The sequence below is a fragment of the Panthera onca genome, chromosome B3 (assembly GCF_046562875.1).
Source record: "Panthera onca isolate mPanOnc1 chromosome B3, mPanOnc1 haplotype 2, whole genome shotgun sequence".
Taxonomy (NCBI): domain Eukaryota; kingdom Metazoa; phylum Chordata; class Mammalia; order Carnivora; family Felidae; genus Panthera; species Panthera onca.
In genome coordinates, this window is record NC_138344.1 from 47,994,791 (window position 1) to 48,012,756 (window position 17,966).

The window sequence follows — 17,966 nt, forward strand, 5'->3', positions numbered from 1 at the left end:
CAGAGTCTTCCTTGAGGAAAAAATATATCTGATTCTGAAGGACAAATAATTGAAGTTTCTGTTTTAAAAAAATTCAGGCAGAAGAAAACAAAAGATTGAGGGAACTTCAGATTGAACAAGAAGAAAAATTGGCTATGGAATTGGCCAAACTAAAACATGAAAGTCTAAAGGATGAGAAGATGAGGCAACAAGTAAGAGAAAACAGGTATCTTGGCCTTTATAAATTTCAGTTATTTTGTTTTTGCCTTTAAACTATTTATGTTATGCTTGGCACCTGAAAGTGAAATTTCTTTCTTTGTATCATTGCACTTAGTTAATATTTTGTCTGGAAATGCTTATTGCTTTAAGTCCTGTATATATTCATTTGAGAAAAGAAGTTGTATTCAAAGTAGTGTTTAAGGTGAAAATAAATATCACTTTCTTATCTTTCCTCTAAATGTAATTTTTTAAATGACCTAAAAAATAGACTCATGAATCCTACTCTTAAGTGAAACCTTACATAATTGAATTTTCTACCCCAGTATTACTGGAAAGTGGCTGGTCAACTATGGGTCAACACCTCTAGTGATTGCCATAGAACTTCTTTTTTCATTCAGCTGTAACTCTGAATATCTTTCCCCCATATTGTTTCAAAATTAATTTCCTTGTAACTTTCATGAATTTATCTCATTTCTGCTATCTAATAAAAAACAAACAAATTTAGTGCTTATTTAGGATATCCTTTCATATTTATGAATCCCATAAATGTTTTACTCTATAAGTTAAACATCCTTCATTCCTTCATTTGTTTCACATATAGTATAATTTCAAGCTTCACCATCCTGGTTCTCTTCTGTAGATATAATTTACATGATTATTGGTCCTTAACAAAATATTACCCCCATAATTATGTGTAATGCTCCAGGGTATTGCTTAATACCCGTACTAGAGGGACTGTTAACCACATTGTTCTAAAATATGTTTCTTAATGTTGCCTAAGACAGAATTACTTATTAGGAGCAGCCATGTCACGCTGTTGGTTAAAACTCAGGGCTAACTAAATACCCATCCTATACTTACATAGTTGAATATAATAGAAATTTATTTACTTTGATAATTGTTACATTTTTTCTTAACTGAGCCAAACTTCCTGTAGGACTATGACCCATGGGTGACCTTCAGGGATTCTAAACTTCATTAATTTATATTTATATGTTTGACAGATGTACCCATGTGTGTTTTTCTGGGTCTATAACTTTTATCAAATTCTTTTACTAATTCTTAAAGATTTAAAATTGCCACTAATGTCTTCGTATTGTTCTAGTCGCAAACTGTCTTTTTGGACATTAATTCTCCAATCATATGAGCTATCCCTTGTGGTTTTATGTTATCTGAAGATGAAACAAATATTTCATCATATTTTTGTCTAATTCACTGATCTAAAAATGAAATGGAGGAACTTTCTACTTCTAGCAATTTTTAGACAAAGTGATTCCAATAATTGCTCCCTCTGAGAACAGGTTATCTGGAGAAAGTATAAAAGTCAGATCTGGGAAAGAAGAAAACCAGAATGGTAAGCTTGGCATTTGAAGCTGCATTTCTTTTGGAAGCTTTGCTGATTCCAAAAGTATGGCTGAGAGTTAAGAACTGAAGCAGAGCTTAGCCAATAAGCATATGGCAAGGTGTTCAACATTTTAATAAACTTTATGTTTAAGATTTTTGCACCTTTGTGTATGTTTTACTTCACTAATACAGAATTCAATTTGATTTTATTAGAAAGAAACAGATGAAGAGAGTCATGTGCAAGCAGGCCAGTGGAAAATATCCAGAATGAAGCACAGAGAGACAAAAAGATAGAAAAATACAAAAGAAAGCTTGAAAGAGATAAGGGCTTTCTATCTCTTTGAAGAGATATTGGCCAAGAATGTCCAAAAATGATAAAAGACATAAAGCCACAGGTTAAAACACAACAAATGTTGAAAACTATACCTGTACTTATCCTAGTCAAACTTTTGAAATCCAACAATAAATAAAACTATGAAAATCACAAAAGCAGCCCCTCAAAAGACTATTACGTTCAGAGGAGCAACAATCAGAAGTACAACTCGATTTTGAAAGTAACAGTGAAAACGAGAAGTCCATGTATTGAAAGGGCTGAAAGAAAATAATGGCCCATCTAGAATACTATATTTTTGAAAATTTTCTTCAAATTTAAGGCAGAAGTCATTCAGCTGAGTGCTTTTTCAAATAGCGTATGCTACTTCTTAGCAGTGTCAAAACTGCTAAGAGTTTTTAATTTTGTGCATAAGCCGTGATGGAATTGTGACTGACGTGCAGAAAGGGACCAGTTTTCTGATCAGTGTTTTCATCTGCAAATTGGCAGTTCTCAAATCAAGGAAATGTTTGCAGTGATACTCAAAATACATCCTAAGTGATTAAAAACCATGTATAGTAAGATTAGCCTCTTTAAATCTAAAAGAAATGAATTTTTAAAACCCAAGGTAAATTTTTAAAGCTCATTGACATTTATTTTGAAAATAATTGACTTTGAAAGTCATGAGATTCTTTGTTATTTGATCTTTGAACACATGATTTTTTAATCCAAGAAAATATTTAAAAGACAGTTTAATTTTATCACTGCTTTTACCTTGAGATGGGACAATCACTTCCTATTTTTATTTTTTTATTTTTTTAGTCACTTCCTATTTTTAGAAGTCTTTTTTAAAATTATACCACAGATCAATAATTATGTGTGATTAATAATTTCAGTTAGTTATTTAAAATTATTATGCTTATATAATTAATTATACAATTTATAATTACATAATTAGCAGCTATACATGTACTATATAGTTAATATATAGTTTTATAAAAGCAAAAACAAGTATCTCATATATAATTGATAGTTAAGTTTAGCAAACACTGGCTCAAAGAGGAGACAGAGATAGGCTTCCTTTATTAAACACATAGCCACTTTGTTCCTGATGGCGGTACAGTTCGAACAGTCAAAGGTTCATAGCAACCAAGTGAATGCTGAATCAAGAAAAAGGCAACTTATAAATGGCAGCAAAGCTTTGTAGTTTTTTCATTTGTCCTTGCTCCATCCCCTCCCAGCTCTAAGGCAGTCTTGAAAGTAGTAGCCTATATTGTGAGTATCTGTCCCTCATTCTGGAGAGAGGAGAGCAGATCAGATCTTATTAGAAAATTATTATGTATGTATGTTTGAACCTACCTGGTAGCTACCTGTAGGATTGACACAAGATGCTCATCTCTGTTACACATAACTCCTAACCAACTCAGACTAGAAAAGCAAATTACATCTCTGATAAGATTTTAATATCCTTGGGGCGCCTGGGTGGCTCAGTCAGTTAAGTGTCTGACTTCTGCTCAGGTCATGATCTCACAGCTGCATCAGGCTCTGTGCTGATAGCTCTGTGCTGATAGCTCGGAGTCTGGAGCCTGCTTCAGATTCTGTGTCTCCCTCTCTGTTTCTGCCCCTCCCTGTCCATTCTCTCTCTCTCTCTCTCTCTCTCTCTCAAAATAAACATTAAAAAACTTAAAAAAAAAGAATTTAATATCCAGAATATATAAATGATTCCTACAATTCAACAGTTTGGACATAGGCAAAGTACTTAAGAGATTTCTCCAAAGAAGACAGACAAGGGGCAATAAGCGCATGAAAAAAAAAACACTCAACATCATTAAGTCATTAGGGAAATTGATAGGATAGCTTTAATAAAAAAATGGAAAGTAAATGCTGGTGAAGATGTGGATAAATTGGAACCCTTGGACATTGCTGGTAGGAACATAAAATGGTGCAAGCACTGTGGAAAATAGTTTGACAATTCTCAAAAAGTTAAATATAGAACTGCCGTATGATCTATCTAGGTAGATACCCACAAGGATTGAAAATTGAGGCTTAATCAGATATTTGTACATTAATGTTTAATGCAGCATTATTCACAATAGCAAAAGGTAGGAACAACCCCGTTGTCCATCAACAACTTTGGTATGTATATACAGTGGAATATCATTCAGTTATGAAAAGGAATGAAGTTCTGATACATGCTACAATATGGCTGAACCTTGAAAGCAATATGTTAAGTGCAGTAAGCCAGACACAACAGGATAAATTACTGTGTACATCCACTTATGTGAAATAACTAGGACAGGTAAATTTATAGAGACAAAAAGTAGTAAGAGATTACCAGAGGCTAGGAAAAGAGAGGAATGGGAAGTTACTGCTTAAATGAGTACAGCATTTCTATTTAGAATGATGAAAAAGTTTTAGAAATAGTGATGATCGTTGTAGAACATTGTGAATGCAACTAACACTACTGAATTGTACACTTAAAATAGTTAAAAATGGCAAATTTTTCTTTTTTGTATTGTACCACAATAAAAAAACTATAATATGAAAACCCTCAAACTTATGGGGTTTAGCTAAAGCTGTTGCTCAAGAGTAATTTATAATCTGAAATGACTATTAGAAATGAAGGCTCAATCTGGATATTAGAGAATGTACACCAAATTTCCATCTGGAATGATTATAAAAAGAATGTAGGAAGAGAATAGTAAGAGCAGAAACAAATGAATTAGAATGTAAACATAAAGTAGAATGAAATCCAGAATTGTGCCTTTAAAAAGGCTAATAAAATTGATTACCTCTGGTTAGAACGGTATAGTGTAAAAGAGAATGAATGCATAAATAACCAATTTTAGGAATGGATGATAAGATATCACTGTAGATCATACAAATGTTTACTAGATCATAGCAAGATATTGTGAATAATTTGATACAAATAAATTTGAAAATTAGATAAATTCTTAAATAGAACTATTTACCAAACTGGCATATGTAGAAACAGAAACATAAATGTTTCTATAACTTTTGAAGATATTACACCTATAATTAACCTTTTTAACAAAGAAACCTACATAGCTAGGTGGTTGGTGAATTTTACCAAACATTCAAATAATAACCCCGATCTCACATAGTTTTGCAGAGTGGGAAAAGAAGAAACACTTTCCAATTGATTGTAATCAGATCAGTACCTGAGTAGGGTAAGAACATTATAGACTAATTTTTCTCTTGAATTTAGCTACTGTAATCTGAAATTAGTTAATGTCAAATCCAACAGTGTGTGAGAAAGATAAAAATCTGACTAAATTTAACTTATTCTAAGAATACAAACTTGTTTTAACATTAGAAAATCAGTAAGTGTAATTCATCCGATGAACAGAATATAATAGAAAAACTGTATGAGCAGAAAAAAACCAATTGGTAGAAATCAACATCACTCTAAGATTAAAAGAGGATTAGCAAATTAGGAATAAAAGGAGTTTACAGTAACATCATACTTAATGGCAAACATTAAACACTTTACTTATATTAAGAAGACAGGAATGCTTGCTATAACAGCTTCTCTTAATAATTGTATTGGGCACACTAGCCAGTGCAATAAGGCAAGAAAAGTAAATGAAAGTTGTTAGGATTGTCAGTAAAGAAATAGAACTTTCATTATTACCAGATGATATGATTGTGTATGTAGAGAATCCAAAAGAATCTATGTATAAATTATAAAAATAAGTTCAGCAGTGTTGTTGGATGTGAAGTCAATATACAACATTAATTGTATTTCTGTAAATTAGCAACAATTAATGAAAGTTTTAAAATAATTTGTACAAGAGCATAGAAAAGTAAGTAACTAATGAAAGAGGTGTAAAACCTCAACACTGAAGAAAAACTATTATCAATAGAGTTTTTAAAAACCTAAATAATTGGAAGGATGTGCCATGTTTATAAAATTGAAGACTCAGTATTGTAAATATGTCAAACTGATATATAAATTCAGTATAATCCTAATCAGAATCTCAGCCAGTATTGTTTATTATGACATTTGACAAGCTTATTCTAAAATGTATATGGAAATGCAAAGTACCTAGAATGGCTAAGACAATCTTTAAGAAGACCAAAATTGGAGACTTATTCTTTAGGATATGAAAAAGCTATAATAATTAAGATATTGTGGTTTTAGCACAGAATAAACAAATGGATCGATGAAATAGGATGGAGCAGATCTTTTCAACCAGAAAATTTAAACCCTAATGGCCTACGGCATTTGTAATGAATTAACTTACTTCCTGTGGATCTAAAACAATGCCTGCTATATACCGTCTATGAGAGAATTAAAATATAGACTCCATTTTCTGTGAGGCTTAGTTCTCTTATGGAACCCCAGTTGAGGAATGATGGGATGGGATATTCAAAAATGGATCCATGCATATATGCACACTTAAACTTTATGACACTGCAGATCCCTGGCACTACAATGGTAGTGCAGAACATTCAGAAATGGACATCTTTATAAAATGGTACTGCATCAATTAAATAGCCATATATACAAAAACGAACTTGATTTTTTACCTCACTCTACACACAGAATTCAATTCTTGAATGATTATAGTCTAAAAGTCAATGGTGAAACAAAATTTTGAGAGACTAACAAAAGAAAATAACTTTATGTCTGTGCAGTAGGCAACATTTCTTAAAACATGACACAAAAGTCATTGACAATGAAGAAACAGATGGGTGAATTAGAAAACTTCTCTTCATCTAAAGAAACAGCTATAAGAGTAAGTACAGACTGGAATAAAATATTTGCAATGATTGTAACTAACAAGAGACTTATATTAAGAACATACAAAGAACTCTTCTGTAACAAGAAGTAGACAATTTAGTCTAAAAGTGGGCAAAAAATTCTTGAACAAAAACTTCACAGAAGATGAATGACTTCACAGAAATGATTCAAACATATGAAAAGGTCTGAGTTTCATTTTATTAGGGAAACAAATTAAAACCACAGTGATATTTTACCCACAAGAGTGGTTAAAATGAAAAGAATGACACGACTAAAAAGTGTTGCTGGGATGTGTAGCAGTGGGGGTACTGAAGCACTATGAGTGTAAATCTCTGTACAGAGCATGGAAAGCTGGCATTTTCTATGAAATTTGAATACAGCCTACCCTGTGACTCAGAAATCTCATTCCTAGGTATATATCCAATAGAAATCTGTGCATTTGTCCTTCAAATGAAAGTCATTTATTTGCATGTTGGTTGTTTGGAATTTGATGCACTTTGTTTTGGAGAGGTAATATTATAAATTGGGATTGGGTATGTACATTGGCTTACTAATATTAGTACCTAGCTCTAATCCAACAAAAACTCTTGTAAATATGTCAGCTCCTTAGAGTAAAATATGTGGACTAACCTAGAAACTTAATCCTCATTTATATTATTACTTTTATGAAGGAAGGCAATCTTGTGTCCCATACATTTACAACTACAGCAGTGAGGGCAAGAAGGACACATCACAATACCAAGAATAGCTCTCTTCCCTATCCATGATTGTCTCTTTGGAGGTGTAGGGTACTTCTCAATTGTTTATAATTAGGTGAGTGCTTCTGTTCTAGTAAGAATTAAGATGTGCTTAAAAAAATTTTTTTTAATTTAACTTAATTTTTTGAAACAGCATGCACGAGTCAAGGAAGGGGAAAGGGAGAGGGTGACAGAGAATCTTAGGCAGGCTCCATGATCCACGCGGGGGCTCCCACGACCTTGGGATCATGATCTGAGCTGAAATTAAGAATCAGATGCTCAACTTATAGAGCCACCCCAGTGCCCCAAGATGTGCTTCTAAGTGACATCTAAGTACCCTTCTGACTCAGAATTCTCATATTCAGAAATATGACTGGCACATTAAAATGAAAAGTTGTGTATGGCATATTATTTTCCACTATAGTTAGGGAAGGGATAGATTGAAAAGCAGTTCAGAGGTTTTCTGAGGGTGATCCTCATTTTTAACAGGTAAGTAAACAAGCCCAGAGAAGTGAAGCAAACTTGCCCATGGTCATTCCTCTCCATCATTAATCATCAAAAAATAGTCATCGCTTTCAGAGTGTTTACAACCCCTCCACTATAGTTCTTGTAGCTCAATAGTGTCAGTAGCTGGACAGAAATTTTAACCAATATTGATAAAGCATCTTCTCTGAGTCAGGCACTGGCAAAAAGATTTTTAGTGATGATTATTGGAAATAAAACAGTTGTTTTGTCTGGAAAATTAATTATAATGCCTCATTTTCATTCTGATTTTTCTTTAGATGAAGAGAGAAAAGAGTATTAACTTTCAAGATATTTAATATAAATATACATTTAGAAAAAAATTATTTTAAATTTCAGGTACAGATTTTTAAGATGAAAATGTGGTCCTCAATTTAAAATTTCTGTCTTTTTTTTTTTAAACAGTATTGAGCTCAGAGAATTGGAGAAGAAATTAAAAGCAGCTTACATGAATAAAGAAAGGGCAGCTCAGATTGCAGAGAAGGATGCCATTAAACATGAGCAAATGGTAATCATGTTTCTGGTCATTATGTTTTCTATATTTTTAGCTTCATTTAGAAAACCAACAATAGACCAATTTTTTGAAAATTGCTACATACTATGAAGAATTTACACTGCTAGATTTCTTAAATACTTTTATGCTTTTCAGATCCTTAAGGTATAGAAACTCAGAAATTATTCAATAGTGAGCCTTGTTTAATTTAATATTAGAGCCTTTCAGAGACACAAAGAATGTGGTTGCTGTTTAGAATGAATAGCTATACTCAGTAAGTCTGAGCATTCTTTGTGGTCTGTGACTGATAATTCTTTGACAAACCAATACAGTACAAGTTGTTAGTGTGATCAATTCATTTTAGAATGTTACTAGATTTTGCATTTGTTAAATGTTTTAAAAAGTGAACTATTTTATAATTTTAAGCAGGAAACTTTCCTGTTTTGTAAGTAGCTATCTCTATCTTTTTTCCTCTGTTTATTCCCTTTTCTAACTCCTGACATACTGCCAGATTCAGGGCAAGAGTTACTCTTGGGCAAAGGAGTTTTAGACACACTCACTAGTGGTGCTACAGTAAATGTAAAATAGGGTTTATTGAGTTAATTCTGAAAAGCAGCGTGCACACCATCACGTGAGCCCTCATGGTCCCCTGGAAAGGCTAGACATCGATGAAAAGGTCTGATTGCAATAGTACACAATCTTAGAAGTTCTTTTCTCTCGTTTCTCTATTAATACATAGAGCATTTTGGTTGTAGAGTTTCCTCTCTCTTGGATCCCTTTCAAGGATTATAAGCTATTAAAAAGAAGAGGTAGAGGTAAATGTTGTGGCTTTTAAAGTTATATTTTAGGTTAAAAAGAAAAAAAAAGTTGCAGAAAAATCAAGTTGGAGAGAAATATACATCACAGACCGTCTTTATTTTTTAAAAACTGTATATTAACATATGTGTATATATTTCAACACATATATGTTGATGCACACATACAATTAGAGGAATAATATCAAAATACTTAACCAGCACAATGCAACATAGGCATCTCATAAGAATAGATGCTGGCCACAGTGATGTGCATGCATGTGTGTTAGTACAGGAAAAGTCTGAAGGGTTGCACAGCATGCTGTTAACTGGGATTGCCTTTGGCGTGGCAGGTGGTAGGAGAGCATGAGGAGACCTCATTTCCTAAGCCATGTAGTTCTTTTCTACCCTTTCAAAAATAAAGTGGAACTGGGGCAACTGGGTGGCTCAGTTGGTTAAGCTGAGCCAGGAGTTGGTCCAACTCTTGATTTTGGCTTAGGTCATGATCTCATGCTTCGTGAGATCAACCCCACATCCTTGTGAGATTTTCTCTCTCCCTCTCTGCTCCTCCCCTCATGTTCTCTCTTTCTTTCTCTCTCAAAATAAATAAAATTAAAAACAAAAATAAAGTAGAACATGAACAGTGTACTCTTTGACCAGTAGTTTGCAGTTTTATTCTGATCATTGAAGGTTTTCCAGGTAGTTGTACATTTAAGTCTGACTCCTGAAAGAATTGCCACTATTTTCTAAATAAAATGAGTCCACAAAAATTAAAGTCAAATAGTCCTACAACGTGACTAGGTGTCAAGATACCTAGGTGCCAATATGGGCTCTGTCTGTCTGAGCTTTAGTGTTCTTAAATCTGTGAAATGAGAACATTGTATGTCTATAAGTGTGTGGCAGTGTGTACATAAATGTTTTTGTCATTTCACATTTTTTTAAAGAACCCAATACAACATGTGCTAAGAAAGTAGAAGAGAAAGAATTTTGGTCAAGTCATATTAATAGTGTATATGTTAAAAACCTCAATTAGATTAGGAATGGCATTCACATTCACATTTTAATCTTTTCTTGTCTATTTGATGCTATTTGGTATGTGATCCTAATGGTCAAGGGTAATAAAAATTGCCTCAATATATTTAATTTACAACTTATTTTGTTAAGTGATTTCAAAATGCTCAAAACAAATAAGAGGTTTAACCTAGTTAAGAAGTAAGATTGTCTCTAACTCAGAGGGAATGGTCTTGAATGAGTGAATTAAAAGCTACAGAAAACAGGCACAATGATATATGTGACTCTTTTAAGTTAAAGTGATTATAAAGGGCATTTAATAAATGAAAAATGAGAGACTTCAAAGGCTGGTGGCAAGAAAGAAAGTTTAAGCTGAGAGAAACTTCAGAGTTGCTTAGAGCTGGTTAATAGGAGACTTGTCTGAAAAAGAGTACAATCCTTACTGTAAAGGGCAGCTGATACATAATGGAGCTAAAAATTGCCTACATGACTTTTAAATAAAAGGAAAAGATTACTACTGCTTTTTTTAAAAACAGTTATTAATAAAGTGCTTCTAATTTTTTCAAATTTTTGCTGTTTTTCAAATGCGGAGTTTTTCTAATTTTCTCACACGTGGAGTTATTAGTTACACTTATCTCGTATTTCCTTGAGATCTACTTGAAGGAATGGGAAAGCATCTTTAGGGTTTGACTCATCATTCAAACCCTTCAAGTAACAGTGACTTACCTTTGCATTTACCTGGACAGATGAAAATATTTTATGCAGTACACTTTATATTCAATTTCACCTGTTTTGAAATATTCTATCATACTGCACTCACATTTGAAAGTAGAAAGATGAATTTTGTTTTCATAACAGAAACGTGATGCTGAAATAGCCAAAATCATGATGGAAGAACACGAGAGAGCAATAAAGGAAGAGAATGCTGCAGAGAACAAACGGAATAAAGTAAAAGCACAGTATTATCTTGACTTGGAGAAACAACTTGAGGAACAAGAAAGGAAAAAGCAGGAAGCTTATGAGCAGTTACTGAAAGAGAAACTCATGATTGATGAAATTGTTAGGAAAATCTATGAAGAAGATCAATTGTAAGTTTATCCCAGTTTCTTTACATGCCTAAAAATTGAGATGAGATTTATGTCAGGCTTGTTGTGAAGAGGAGAAGCACCTGAACAGTGCTGAATATGTACTAAGTTCTCAGGAATTATTACGATCACATAAACGGAGTCCAACTCCTGTTTATCTTTGTGAGCATGATAATTATCTGGTAACAAATGCTTATTAAGTAACAGAATGATTAAACCTTTGTTTTTCTTAAATGTGCCCATATCGTGTCAGAGGACTTGTCTTCTGATCATTTCTTTGCTAGACAACTGAAGTGTAGTGTACTGCTAGGCTTATGTAAACAGGTTGGTGCCTTTCTGAAGTGAGAGGCATAAAACTTCATTAACAGGTTAGAGGAAAGGTATAAGTAGTATTTTACTTGGAAAATTCATACCTGTCATTATATTTAGCAGTACATAGTGGACACTCAAAATGTTTGTGGTATGAATGAATGAATAAACTATAAATAGAAAGGCTGTTTTTTCCCACATTATCAACTGAAGGAAATGACACATTTTTATATTTATATTATTTCTTGTACTATAAAACTGTACTCAACTATTGCTTTTTTAGGGAAAGACAACAAAAGTTAGAAAAAATGAATGTAACTCGAAGGTACATAGAAGAGTTTCAGAAAGAGCAGGCTCTCTGGAGAAAAAAGAAACGTGAGGAGATGGAAGAAGAAAACAGAAAAATCATAGAGTTTGCCAACATGCAGCAACAAAGAGAAGAAGATCGAATGGCAAAAGTTCAAGAAAATGAGGAAAAAAGGCTGCAGCTTCAGAATATGGTATTAAAATAGCCACTTCTTTAACATTGGAGAAATTCAGAAATACTTGATATAGAATTTGTTTCTTATTAATGTTTGTGTGTTTCTTTAAAAATTTAATAGCTGACTCAGAAATTGGAAGAAATGCTGCGGCAACGTGAAGATTTGGAACAAGTGAGACAAGAATTATACCAGGAAGAACAAGCTGAAATACATAAGATGAAACTAAAAGTAAGTTTTGGAAATGGAAAGAATGATTAACATAGAGAAGAATATCATCTTGAGATGAAGCAGTAGAAAAATAGTAGATTTAAACCCAGCCATATTGATAATTACATTATGTGTAAATAGAATAATCACTGCAATTAAAAGAGAAATTTTCAGGCTGGATAAAAAAGTCATACCTAGGTAACAGTTCACAAACTGCATAGAAAGTATGATTCAACTGTGTTATCTATAAGACACACAATTTAAATATGAAGACATATAGTTTAAAAACAAAAGGATGGAGAGAGATATACTAAACACTAATCAAAAGCAAGTGGTGTTGGAAATCATGGTAAATTCATCTAGAGGATATAATAGTCCTAAAGGGTGGATGAACCTAAATAAAGCTTTAAAATGCATGAAGTAAAACTGAAAGGAGAAAGAGACAAATCCATAATTATAGTTGAAGATTTCAGTATCCCTTCTCATTAATATATAGAATAAGTAGTCAGAAAACCACAGGATATATGTTCAACAACATCAAAAACCTTGACCACAAGTCAAGATGATTGGCCAGTTTTCTAATTGTGTTGTTAATTTATCGTAGAGTTTTGAGAGTTCTTTATGTATTATAGATATTAGTCATTTGTCAGGTATGTGGGTTTCATATATTTTCTCTTGGTCTATAGCTTGTCTTTTTATCTTTTTAACAGGGTCTTCTTCCAAGCAAATGTTTTCAGTTTCTCTGAGGTCCAATTTGCTAATTTTATTTTTTTTAGATCATACTTTGGTATCAATTCTAGGAAGTCTTTGCTTAGATCCTGAAGAATTTCTCCTTTTTTTCCTAAAACTTTTTGCCTTTTCCATTTAAGTCTGTGATCTATTTTCAGTTAATATTTTGTGTGGGATGTGAAACTTAGGTCAAAGTTTTTTGCTTTTAGATATTTAGTTGCTCTACATCATTTGTTGAAAAGATTTTCTACCCTACATTGAATTGCTTTTGCAACTTTATTAAAACACAGTTAAGTATATTTGTGTGGATCTGTTCCTGGGATCTCTATTTTGTTCTGTTGATCTATGTATCTGTCCCTCCACCAATACCAGACAGTTTTGGTTATTGTAGCTATGTAATGCTTCAAATTTGCTTTAGCCTTTTCATACATATTTTTAAAATTTTTTTTTAATGTTTATTTATTTTTGAGACAGAGAGAGACAGAGCATGAACGGGGGAGGGTCAGAGAGAAAGGGAGACACAGAATCTGAAACAGGCTCCAGGCTCTGAGCTGTCAGCACAGAGCCTGACGTGGGGCTTGAACTCAGACCGCGAGATCATGACCTGAGCCGAAGTCGGACACTTAACTGACTGAGCCACCCAGGCACCCCAGCCTTTCCATACATATTTTTGAATAATCTTGTCTCTAAGTACAAGTAAGTCTTCTAGGATTTTGAGAGGAATTGCATTAAATCTAAGTATCAATTTGGGGAGAACTGACGTGTTCACTGTTGAGTCTACCAGTCCATGAACATAGTATGATTCTCCATTTATTTAGATCATCTTTGTATTTTTTCTTGTGTTTCATAGTTTTCATCGTACAAATCCTGTATGTGCTTTGTTTTTATATTTAAGTATTTCTTTTTTTTGAATAATTGTAAATGGAATTTTAGTTTTAATTTCAGTGTCCACGGACTCATTACTAGTGAATTCACTTTTTTTATATTTATCTTGTATCTCACAACTTTGTACTGTAGGAGTTGTTTTTCTTTTTTTTTTTTTTTTTTACCTACCCAGTTATGTTTTCTGAGAATAGGGACAGTTTTAATTCTTTTTTATCTGTATCCTTTTTATTTCCTTTTCTTGCCTTACTGTTCTGGCTAAAACTTCTAGCATTGTCTACCACTGTGATGAGTAACAGTGATGAGATAGATATCGGCTTTCTTTGTTGTCTATCTTCAGGGAAAGCATTTTGTTAATTGTAGTTCTGTAGATGCTCTTTATTAAGTTGAGGAAGTTCTCTTCTAACCCTATTTTCTGAAGATTTTTATCATGAAGAGATATGAAGTTTGTCAAATGCTTTTTTATATCTATAGATATAGATATCTATATCTGTCTATCTATATAGATATCTATTTATATCTATAGATAACGTTGTGTGTTTTTTCTTTACTTTGGCGGGTTACATTTATTTTTTTTTGAATATTGAACCAGTCTGATTACTGGAATAAATCCCACTTTGCATTGGTGTATAAGTCTTTTAATATATGGCTGGATTCTATTTTCTAATATTATGCTAAGGATGTTTTCATCCATATTCATGAGGAATATTGCTTTTTAGTTTTCTGTTTTCATATTGGTATCAGGGTATTCTGATCTTCATAAAATAAATGCAGAAGTGTTCCCTCTTATGTTTTCTGGAAGATTGTGTAAAATTGGTTTTAATGCTTTGTTAAAATGTTTGGTAGTCTTTTCCAATGAAACCATCTGGCCCTGGAGTTTTATTTTTGAGAGGTTTAAATTATTAATTCAGTGTCCTTAATAGTTATAGATTAATTCAAATGATCTTATTTCATATTTGGTTACTATTAGTGACTTGTGTTTGAGAAAGTGATCCCTTTTGTCTAAGTTGTCAAACGTGTATGTAGAATTATTCATACTGTTCCCTTATTATCCTTTTGATGTCTGCAGGGTCTCCAATGCTATCCCATGTTTCATTCCTGATATTGGTAATTTGTTTGTTTTTTTGGTCACTCTTGCCTCAGGTTTTTCAAGTTTACTGACTTCTTGAAGTATAATTGACATATAAACTTGTAAGATATTTAAAGCATTATGGTGATTTGATATATGTTTATTTTGGGGAATGATTCTCCCATCTAGTTAATACATCTATCACCTCACATAATTATTTTTTTAATTTCTTTTTGAAGAGAGCACTTAAGTTGGACTTTTAGCAAACTTCACTTATATAATACAGTGTTATTCACTTTAATCACCACATTTTACATTAGATCCTCAGGCCCTATGGCTGAACTTTGTACCCATTATCAGCCTCTTCCTATTTCCCCTACCCTCCAGTTTATTATTTTCTGTCTCATTATATACAAAGATTAACTCAAAATAAGTGTGACAAACAAAAAGGCTGAAACTACAAAATTTCTAGAAGAAAACAGAGGAGAAAGTCTTCACCCTTGAGAAGGGTGAAGATTTTTTTGGTACAGTAAAAAAGGTATGATCCATAAAGGAAAAAGTTGCAAATTGGGTTTCATCAAAACTAACACTGTTAGGAAATTGTAAATGCAAGCCACAATCTGGGAAATAGTATTCTGTACGTGTATCTTACAAAAACCTTTTATTAAGAATATAAAAAGAACACTTATAACTCAATAATAGAATAATAAAGAACTATTTTTTTAATGAGCAACAAGTTTGAACAAAGACTTCATACAACAAATACATGAATAGCCAAGTATACAATAGATTGTTGGTTATTAGCATTATTTTTAATATTTTTCTCCTAAAACAAAACATCATTTTAGATAAACTGGAAAGAGTTACCATGTATTGATATCAAAACCCTTTTGGGTGTATATTCTTAATGATTACTGCATGTAAGAATGTAAAATATAGGGGCACCTGGGTGGCTCAGTTGGTTAAGTGTCCGACTTGGGCTCAGGTCATGATCTTGTGGTTCGTAGGTTCAAGCTCCACGTTGGGCTCTGTGCTGACAGCTTAGAGCCTAGAGCCTACTTCGGATTCTGTGTCTCCCTCTCTCTCTGCCCCTCCCCCATTCATTCTCTCTCTCTCTCTCTCTCTCTCTCTCTCTCAAAAATAATACATTAAAAATTTTTTTAAATGTAAAATATGTACATTTCTTTTTAAAAACAACTTAATGTAATCCATTTATATATACCTAATATCAAATTACCCAAAAAAGTTAAGAATAAAATGATGGATGAAGGTGTAACAGGTATATATGGACCAAGGGGAAGCAAATAGGCAAGGTTAGCATCAGATAGATAGAACATCAAATGAATCCCAGATATCACAGATGAAAGGTACAGTTGACAATGAGGGTATTACAGGATAAACATTTAATCTTCTATGTAACATTGCATTGAAGTACATAACTTGAAAATTTTTTTTAATGTTTTATTTATTTTTGAGAGACAGAGAGACAGAGTGCAAGCAGGGGAAGGGCAGAGAAAGAGGGAGACGCAGAATCTGAAGCAGGCTCCGGTCTCTGAGCTGACAGCACAGAGCCTGACTTGGGGCTCAAACTCACAAACCGTGAGATCATGACCTGAGCCAAAAGTCTATGCTTAACTGACTGAGCTACCCAGGCGCCCCTGAGCACCCCTGAAGTACATAACTTTAAAAGCTATTAAACTTCCAAAGAAAATTTACCAGAATAATACAAGGGGAAATGGTATTTATCATCACTAGAAATTAATTACAAATATTTTCATCTTCTATCTGAAAATCTAAAAATATTATTTTCAGTTATTATTGGTTGAAGAGGAAATTTGTAGGTAATTTAGAGGATGAGATTAGTACACATCAAAATCTTATCAGATTTATAAAACTGATCTCTGAGGCAATTAATCTTTTAAAAATTTTTTTTTATATTTTATTTTTTTAATGTACCTCCAAATTAGTTCGCATTTGTGCAACAATGATTTCAGGAGTAGATTCCTTAATTCCCCTTACCCATTTAGCCCATCCTCAATCCCACAACCCCTCTAGTAACCCTCTGTTTTCCATATTTAAGAGTCTCTTATGTTTTGTCCCCCTGTTTTTATATTATTTTTGCTTCCCTTCCCTTATGTTCATCTGTTTTGTATCTTAAAGTTGAGGCAATTAATTTTTAACAAGAAATACTAGAAAAAATTATCCAGGCAGCCAACTCAGTAACTTAGAAAAACAATACAAATTCAAGTATGGGGCAAGAATATGGAAGGGAATCATAAAGATACAAGTGGAAATTTACCAAAATCAGGAAAACATATTAGAATTAATTAATCCAATTATTTAATATTGGGTGGTAAAGCTTTTACTCTGGAAAAACATACTAAAAAGGAAAGCAAAAACAAAACTAGAAAGACTAAAAGGTCTGTAAAGAAAAAAGATTAGAAAATAATGAACGGTCATTCAATTGTATACTTATAAAGTGGGAAAATCTTAATGGTACTATTTTCTGCATTAAAAATATAGTGATTTCAAAAAAATGTAGAAAAAGCCAAAATAAGATTACTAAGGATATATCCCATGTGAAAAGCTTGCTGTGCCCTGCCTCATACCCTCTTAGCCTCACCTCTAATTTCAGTGACAGCTGTGGAGAACACTTGTGAGGGTTTACACTGACTGTGCTTGACAGTGTCCTAATGTGTGGTGCTGTTGGTGGGGGCAGGGAGTGAACACCCTCTGAGGCATCCCTCAGCCAACAGTGGACAGGAATTAAGGGATAAATGCTTCTTCCTGTCAGCCTTGAGGACAGACCTGAAAGGTGCTTCATGCATTCCTCACAAGATTCTGGCAGGATTAAGCCACACTTGCCCACATAGTAACCAGTTCAGTGATGCACCCACGTGTTGGCTTTTCTCCCTTCCCTATTTCTCTCTGCTTTTCCCTCACTGCTGCTTCCTGAGATCTCTCTCTCTCTCTCATAAAATATGTATACGCAAATATTTGTGTAAGATTATGCTTTCAGAGGAGAA

At 33.1% G+C, this 17,966-nt stretch overlaps 1 protein-coding gene across 1 annotated transcript in view; it reads left to right on the forward strand.

Moving 5' to 3' along the window:
* MNS1 (meiosis specific nuclear structural 1) overlaps positions 1-17,966 on the forward strand; it is a 47,767-nt gene that overhangs the window by 18,932 nt on the left and 10,869 nt on the right. Inside the window, exons 3-7 of the mRNA XM_060618449.3 lie at positions 78-205; positions 8,285-8,387; positions 11,036-11,265; positions 11,855-12,071; positions 12,174-12,281. Coding sequence (XP_060474432.3) covers positions 78-205; positions 8,285-8,387; positions 11,036-11,265; positions 11,855-12,071; positions 12,174-12,281 — 786 coding nt within the window. The remainder of the gene's footprint in view (positions 1-77; positions 206-8,284; positions 8,388-11,035; positions 11,266-11,854; positions 12,072-12,173; positions 12,282-17,966) is intronic.